The sequence below is a fragment of the Mustela nigripes genome, chromosome 8 (genome assembly GCF_022355385.1).
Source record: "Mustela nigripes isolate SB6536 chromosome 8, MUSNIG.SB6536, whole genome shotgun sequence".
In the NCBI taxonomy this organism is placed as follows: domain Eukaryota; kingdom Metazoa; phylum Chordata; class Mammalia; order Carnivora; family Mustelidae; genus Mustela; species Mustela nigripes.
This window is the reverse complement of record NC_081564.1, coordinates 39,635,991-39,644,644: the sequence shown is the minus strand read 5'-3', so window position 1 is coordinate 39,644,644 and position 8,654 is coordinate 39,635,991. Positions and strand designations below refer to the sequence as shown.

The following is an 8,654-nucleotide window of genomic DNA, read 5'->3' as shown; positions in this document are numbered from 1 at the left end:
AGGAGAAGCGCGGGCGCACGGGGTGGAAAGGAGAAGTGGGAGCGAGGAGCCGGAGGGGGCGGCCGCGGAGAGCTGGTGGCGGCGTCGCGAAGCGCCCAAGCCTCTCCTGCCTTCTCCGGCCGCGCCCCGTCCGCCCGCAGCCTCGCGGCGTCAGCCTCGACCCTCAGCGCTCCGGATCCGGCCGGCGGGGCGCGCCCGCCCGCCGCGCGCAGAATGTGGCAGCCGACACGGCCCCGGCCCCGCGCGTCCTGGCGCTGGGCGCTGGCGTTGCTGACCCTGGGCGGCGCAGGGCTGTGCCACGCCGGCCCGCAGCCCATGCACCCCGCGCGGCCGGGAGCCAGGAACAAGTAAGTGCGCGGTCCCTCTCCCGGATCCCGGCACCGAGCCCTGGGCTCCCAGCCTCCTCCTCCCCCACCCGCAGCCGGGTCCGCAGCTGCCCTGCCGAAGGCGAAGAGCAGCAGCCCGGGGTCCCGCTTGGGCTGCCCGGGGGGCGCCTCCTCTCGGGAGGGCCGTGCGCTCCACCGCCCGCGCGGTGGATCTTGCCAGCCCTTCAAGCAGTGCTGCCTCCGGGGCCGCGGGCGCAGGGAGTATCCCGCAGAGCAGGGCGACCAGGAATTACTGAAGCCCCTGGGACCACAGGCACTTTTCTTTACGTTTTTTTGTCAGCTAAAGGTGCGCTTTCCCCGAAGGCGCAGCCGCGCTCCCTCCGATGGCTGCTTTGTGGGGCTCCCGCCTCCGCAGAGACGCGGGGCTCCCCGAGCCTCGCTCGGTCCGCGGCCCTTACCGGCTGGCCCCTTCTCCCCCAGCCTCATTGTTCTCAGGGTTTTACACTGTGGCTTCTCGCTCTCTCTCCTTCACCCCAGGAACTGGTGCGCCTACATCGTGAACAAGAATGTGAGCTGCTCTGTGCTGGAGGGAAGTGAGAGTTTTATTCAGGCTCAGTACAACTGTCCCTGGAACCAGATGCCCTGTCCGTCGGCGCTGGTGTAAGTCCTTGAGCCCAGGAGCGGGCGGGGTGCGTCGGGGCCTGGACGGTGGGTGGCGTCGGAGCGTTGGGCTCCAGCCCGTCCGTAAATCTCTTCCAGAGGGAGAGAGAAAACTCAGCAGCTGAGAAATCAGAGCGCTGAACGCTGAGCGGGGTCCCTGGCGCGCTGAGGGATTTTAGAAGCGTGTGTTGCCCTGAGTGACCATAGAGGATGCGCACGACTTGCGAGCCTGTGGTCACCGGGGTATAGGAGGGGTGAACGAAGCCCCCACCCCCACCTCTTTTTTTTTTTTTCCTTTCAATTTTATTACTAACATAAGGCAGCTGGACCTAATTAGATCCACATTGTGTGTGCTAGGACACACAGAAGATTCCAAAATGTATACGGCTAAAAACGCTGAAATGTAGGATTAGCTGAGAGGTTTGTTCTAGCCCGTGTCCTAAAAAAGGGCGAGTTTTGTCCAAATGGCCCCATAAAACGGACCTCTTCCAGCGTTATAGCCCTCTAAACTGAAGTCCCAGCAATAACTTGCTTAAAAGTGAGTCATTTTTTTTATGTTAGATTTGGGGATTCAGCAAAGACTTTGTCGGGAGAAAATGGTCATCTTTTTGATGAGAATTAATCATCGTTTTGCCTATAAAGATTTCATCATCTTAAAAAAACAAGGAGGAAGCAGTGCGATGGAATAGATATTCCGTTAACTACGTCACACACACTCAGTTATCTTCTGGTAATCCTTTGTGTTTTGGGGTAAGTTGGTTATCAGAGGAGGAGTGATGCGAATCTATGGCTGTTGGGGAACACATGGGATGGTTGAAATGAATTGTTTTCCCCTAAGAATAAGTTGTTTGTCTTAGGGCACTGTTGTCATTACAGCAAAGAATAGCTAGTAGGCGGATCTGTCTTTGGCAAAGCAAAGGGACAGACTGAAACTGTACTCCAGGAAATCTTATTCCAGAAGGCGGTAGATGAGGCTTCAGGCTTTGTGGGGTGGAAGTCGCCTCTGGATCATTCCACTTGGGCTGTTGGGGGAACTGCAAGCAGGGAAGGGATAATTCCTGATAGGCCAAGAGCAACAACAACAACGGCCTAGAAGAGACATACATGCCCCCCTCGAATATACAGAGGAGCAGGCAGACATGGAATCCCTAGCTCCCGGAGTTGGATCTGTCAGAGGGGATGCATGCTGTCATAGTGCCTTTATCTGTACTCCGCAGTTTGTAGATCTCACAGTCCATGGCAGCAGTCAGGGAAAGGAGAACCGGTAAGATTTTTACATTGTGACAGAGACACGAACTAAGTACTCAATACGGTTTGAATGGATGTGCTTAAACTTGGAATTATTAGTCAGGAACATTTCATTTATTTTACCCAAGAACTGCATTTTGTGGTTTGCTATTACCTAAAGACTTGTGGCAACTCAGATAAATGAATTTTTCATTTGGAGAGGTCATGCTTTTCATTTAAAAGATGTTTTTCTTTTCTTTTAAATTATCTGAAATTCTTTTAATGCTTGCAAAATTAAATGATGATTTAATTGTTGTATTTGACCAAAACTCAGTGGAACAGATTCTTTGTCGTCAGTGGGGAGCAAATCACCTCCAGATCAGCAGGTTAGTGAAACGCAGTTGGAGCATATTTTTGCCACCCAGTGGGAAGGACAACAAAAACTGCTATAAGAAATGACAGATGTTTCTGTTGTTTTCTTAAATAGAACCAAAATAAGTAACCTGGGTGTTTTTCTTCAGTAATAGCCACCTAAACAATTCAATTGTTTTTACATTTTAGATACTGCATTGTAAGTGTGAAATTTTAAAAATAAGAACAGACTGTTTTAGCTGATAGATCTGAACATTTTGAAATGTAAATAGTTAATTCAGTCTTGACTTTTTCCTGTTTCTTTAGAGCTAGACAAGGAATGGTTTATCTTATTTTTCAACTACTAAATGTGTCCTAAATTTTGATGCTTGGTGGATGATGGAAGTCAGAGCCCCTTTATACTTAAAGAGAATGAATGGCTATTTAACATGGAATCTCCCAGGTGTTTCTGATGAATCCAGAAGTCCCAGTCACTTCTCTCAATTCATGGGTTCGTTTTCAGGTGAGGTCTTCAGGATTTGATCCTTAGAACCTGAGGCTGGAGGTTGACCGAGAGGTTGGAGCCAGAATGCAATTTGGCAAGTGGGGCCCGCTGAGTACCTGGGAGGGGCAGGTGTGCACCAGCAAGGCCTTGCGAGGATTGGGGCTGAGTGGATTTTCTAGGGAAAGGAGAAGGAGGAATCAGAAAGGAGAGAGAGCAAAGCCAACTTTAGACGAGGAAACTTCATCTTAGGGACCTCAGAAGGGGAGGTCCATAGGTTGAGGGGTCCTGTGAGGCCGGTGGCTTTAGCTAGCAGGAAGAATTTGCTTCTGCAGAAAGGACAGTGTCACGTCAGTGGCGGACAGGCATTGCAGTTCGTGTGAGATTAAGGGAATAGGTCAAGAGGAAAGTCAGTAACACAGGCATCACATGTGTTCCAAAGTCTTCGGTGGAAAAAAGGGAGTTGATAGTAGCCAAGCAGGTGAAGAATCACTTAGAGAGAAAATGCTGCGTGTTCTGAGATGGAAGTGGAGAAGCCAAGGGAGACACTGAGCATACTCTCAAACAGGGGGAGAAATGAGCTAGGAAACGAGGTTTAATGGGAAGTCCATAGGAATAAGTGGAAAACATCTGTGCCTGGTCGTGTCATTGGGCACTGAGCCTTGCCAGGCTGTACAGACCTAGCCCATGTGCCTTTCCAGAAGGGTTAGACCTTACTCCATTTGCATATAGGAAGAGCCTTCGATTCCAGGTTGCAAATTTGGGCATCATTATGTAAAACTAGGGCAGAAAGGGTGTTTGTGTATGTGTGCATTTAGAGTCATTATTTTTCTGAGACTGAAAGAAACTTCTGTGTGTCAGATGCTGCGTTAGGGCTTTTCATTCCGTAGATGAGGTTATTTAATTCTTGCAACAACCGTTCAAGATGGAAACCATGGTCCCCGTCTTGCCAATGAGGAAACAGAGGCTAGATGTTCCCTAACTCATCTACAGTCACGTGACACTAAGTGGCTGAGATGCCTGCAAACCGAGGGCTTCTGGCCTTTGGCCCCATAGCGATGGAGAATGCATTTGTTTGTTTTAGTGTGTGCCTTTCGTGGATTGCCCAGTACTCAACTATTAAGAACAATTACACCTTTCATAAAAGGCAATTCCCATGTAAAGTGATTGAGAACTATTTGTGTGGGTTATTTCCCTCAATGCCTTGGACTGTATAATTTTTCATACTGTCCACTATGCTATATGGTTTTTTAAAAATTTTCTTACCATTTTATTGAGATTTAATTGACATACAGCACTGCTTAAATTTAAGGTATACAGCCTAAGGACTTATATATATTGTGAAATGATTTTCACAGTAAGTTAACATCCGTTTTCTCATGAAAACAACCACAACAAAAAGGGCAAGTTTTTTCCTTGTGATGCAACCCTTAGGATCTACTCTCTTAACAGATTTCAAATACACCATACAGCAGTGTATGTATGTACATACACTCATGTACGTTACATCCCCAGAACTTTGTTACAACCGGAAGTTTGCACCTTTGACCACCTTCGTCCAGTTCCCGCTCACCCCACGCTTCCCTCTGTTAGCCACAAATCTGGATTTTCTGTGAGTTTGTGGATTTCTTTTAGATTCTATGTATGTCTACATACAGACATACAGAATTTCTTTCTCTGACTTACGTTACTTGGCATAATGCCCTCAAGCTCCATCCTCACATGGTAGGACTTTTTTTTTTTTTAGTGGCAGAATAGTATTCCATTGTCTGTATAAACCACAACATCTTTATCCGCTCATTAGTCAGCAGACGCGTAGGTTGCTTCCATGTCCTGAGCATGGGGTACTGACATCTGTTTAACGTCGAGTCTTTGTTTCCTTTGCGTATATACCAAGAAGTGAAGTTGCTGGATCATAGGGTACTTCTATTTTTAACTTTTTGAGGAACCTCCATGCTGTTTTCCATAGTGGTTGCACCAATTTACATTCCCACCCACAGTGAACAAGCATTTCCTTTTCTCCCCATCTGCAGCCTCAACCATATCTTGTCCTTTTGATGTCTTATTTTAATAAAGCATTCAGGGCCTGACTTGGGTGAGAGAACCTCCCAGGGGCACATTACTGTGAGCCCCTTCATCCCCTTACATCTTCAGAGCAACTGCATGGCGGTATTATCCCCATTCTACAGAAGGTCATGTAGTTAAGGAAGTAGTCGATCCTGGATCCAAATCCAATCATAGTTCCAAGCCTTCTTCTCCCTCCACACCGCATGGTCCCTTGCTGTCTGGACCCACACCTGAGGGTGAGTGTGATGCCTGCCACAGTGGGTGCTGGGACATTGGCACCCCTGGTGAGATGGAAGGGAGAGGCGGTGGTCTGAGGTTTCCTAGATCCCCGTCTACATGGTGGTGGTGTGTGTGTGTGGACTGCTGGTAGGAGATGGCGCTATCTTCTTCTTGGACAAGGCATTGTTTCCTTTCCTGCATCGTTCATGCCTTATGGCAGTGATTCTGGATAGTCCCTAACCTCCCACTCCACGGCATCAAGTCCAGCTGACTTCTGTTAGTATTTGAGGCATTTGAGGGGCGTCCTCTGTGCAGAGCAGCTGCCCTGTAGGGGAGGACATCTGGGGATTCCAAGCTGGAAGGCAGGATTATTTCCCTGTATTCGCTTTGCTACCAGCTTGGGGCTGAGGCTCTGTAGGGCAGGGTTTCCTACTCTGTGCCCACAAACTGACTTGGGTTTATCAGCATCTACCCAACCCTGCTCCTGCCCCCTCTCGGGTGTGTTGCATTGGGGTGGAATTTTTCCTATGAGCTCTTTAAAAGAATCTCATCAGTTGGGGCAGGAACTGGGTGGGACCAGCTAGGGGAGCCTGTGCCGCTGTGATAACACAGAAGAAGAATTTGTGAATGTATAGCAGGTGTTGAGTTCTAAGTGCTGAGTTCCAGAACTCCTCTAATTCTCAGATTCCAGGGGGAAGCAGATGGCCATTCAGTTGGAAGTAAAGTTGTCTATTAGAGAGCGATCTCAACCAGGAAAAGCTTTTTTTTTTTTTTTTTTTTTTTTGACAAAGAACACTTAAGGCTGCAAAAATAATGAGGACTTACATCTTCTAGAGTAAATTCTACAGTTTCTACATCTCCAGGAATGGAATTCCATTCACCTGGAACATGTGCCTCTTGTGTGTATAGCTTGGAGGGTAATTTTTTTTTCCTTCAGCTTTTAAACATCTTGCAGTCAGTTGGCTGTTAAGAGCTTTGCTCCATGGGTTTGAGGGTAATTTGAATCAAGCGAGGGAGCCTGAGCTGGTGTCTGGAGAAGGAGAGAATGCATGCTTGGAGTGACGGTCCCCCGAGCCCAAGAGCCGAATGCACTTTCACCCCTTCTTCTTGGCCTTCCTTATCAGCTTTTCGGGGCTACCTCTGTCTTGTTGCCCTAGAATCTTCTGACCTTCCTTTCAAGCGTCTTTGTACTTTCGTTCTTTCCCTCTTCTTAGGTTCCTAGTAGATAAGATGCTAGGTTTGTAGAGCCCTTCCACAGTCGTGTTTTTCTTATCACAAGCTCAGCCAGATCAGTTAGGATAGAGACAGGGGTCTTAGAAGAAGTTTGTGGTTCTGGGCTATATTTTTCACCTTTCTTATTAAAATTAATGGGATTCAAATAGAGCTTATGGTCTTAAAAACAATTGCTTCTCGTTCAGCCTCCTTTTTGTCCCTTTATTTGGTCTTTCCCCACTGATCTGTTCTCTGTTGGCACTTGGTAAATGAACTAAAATTCTGAGGTAGCCAGGAAAGGGGAGATAAATGGAGCAAGTGTCCCCTGAGGTGGTCCCTCTAACTGACTGATGTGGCCAATGTGTTTTGGAAGAGGAAATAGAAACCTTGGCTTCTGGCCTCTGCTCTACTGCCACTGAGCTGTGTGACTTCAGGAAAGTCCCTCAGCCTCTCTGAGGCACAGTCTCCTCATCTCTACATTCCTGATGAAGTACCACAGCTAACAGAACTTTTAAAAGTGCACTATCACGGTGGATGGGGTAACTGGGTCATGGACATTAAGGAGGGCACGTGATCTAATGAGTACTGGGTATTTGTTTTGTTTTGTTTAAAGATTTTATTTATTTATTTGTCAGAGAGAGAGCACAAGCAGGCAGAGTGGCAGACAGAGGCAGAGAGAGAAGCAGACTCCCCGCTGAGCAAGAAGCCCAATGTGGGGCTCGATCCCAGGACCCTGGGATCATGACCTGAGCTGAAGGCAGCAGCTTAACCAACTGAGCCATCCAGGCGTCCCAAGGGTGTTTTAGGCAACTGATGAACCACTGACCTCTACCCCTGAAACCAATAATACATTATATTTTAATTAATTGAATTTAAATACAAATAAGTTTTAAAAAAATAAACCATTCCATTTGGTAAAAAGAAGAGTACACTATCATACTCCTGTAGGGTACACCTAGCAGGAAAGTCTCATGAACATTCCTTATTCTCATCATTTGGAGTGTTGCTGCTTCTCAGGCAGGCTTATCGTTCAAGGATTTGAATTTGGAGTTAACGTTTCTGGGCATGTTAGAGAAGGTCTGAAGTGCTAAAAAAAAATGAAATAAACTCTGTAAACAAAGATAAGAATTAAGTAAATGAGTAAAATCAGCTTTTGGACATGACCTTGACTTAGAGAGTGCTTCAGAAGCAGAGTCAGTAATGGTTTCTTTGGGGGATGCACATCAGCGATTATGGACGATGTAAAGTAAATAATCTGGGGGTGGTGGGCCCTGGTCGCTGGTCCTGCAGGTGTGTGCGGGTCCGTGGTTGCTGGGCGGAGAGCCAGAGGGAACTTCCAGGTTGCGTGAGCCTCGGGAACTCTGCTCGATCACCTTTCAGCCAGCCGCTGTGCTGCTCTAACCCTTTGCCTTGAGAAAAAGTCCTCTTCCTCTGTTTGATAACAGCAGGACGTCACTAAGGTTCACTGAGTGTGAGTAATATAGTAAGTACCGCACAGCACAGTTACCCAGTGTTTTACATCCTGGTGTTGAAAACCTAAAGCTGACAGACTGACCCGTGTTCAGACGACGTACAGACTGTCACCCAAATGTTCTTCTGACTTACTGCTGGTCCGAACAAACACTGACTTTTTTTTAATGACTCAGAATTAACTGCTTCTGTCCTTGATAAAGCTGTTTTCAAAGACCCACTTGATAAGATGATACCAGCCTGACTTCTCCTCACGGAGAACAGTTTTCCTGGACAGCTTGAAAAAGGAACATAGTTGTTGTCCACGTGACAGCAGTTCCTATTGGAAGAAAATAATGAAATGATTAAAATGAAACTCCCAGGGCGCCTGGGTGGCTCAGTGGGTTAAGCCGTTGCCTTCGGCTCAGGTCATGATCTCAGGGTCCTGGGATCGAGTCCCACATCGGGCTCTCTGCTCAGCAGGGAGCCTGCTTCCCTCTCTCTCTCTCTCTCTCTCTCTGCCAGCCTCTCTACCTACCTGTGATCTCTCTGTGTCAAATAAATAAATAAAATCTTAAAAAAAAAATAAAATAAAATGAAACTCCCCGGGCACCTGGGTGGCTCAGTGGGTTGAGCCTCTG

At 47.4% G+C, this 8,654-nt stretch overlaps 1 protein-coding gene across 1 annotated transcript in view; it reads left to right on the top strand.

Annotated features, from left to right (window-relative positions):
- Positions 1-9: 9 nt before the first annotated feature.
- The window catches only part of EMILIN2 (elastin microfibril interfacer 2), a 55,114-nt gene continuing 46,469 nt past the window's right edge, over positions 10-8,654 (top strand). Inside the window, exons 1-2 of the mRNA XM_059410020.1 lie at positions 10-347; positions 864-986. Of these exons, the coding sequence (XP_059266003.1) occupies positions 214-347; positions 864-986 (257 nt within the window). The 5' untranslated portion in view covers positions 10-213. The remainder of the gene's footprint in view (positions 348-863; positions 987-8,654) is intronic.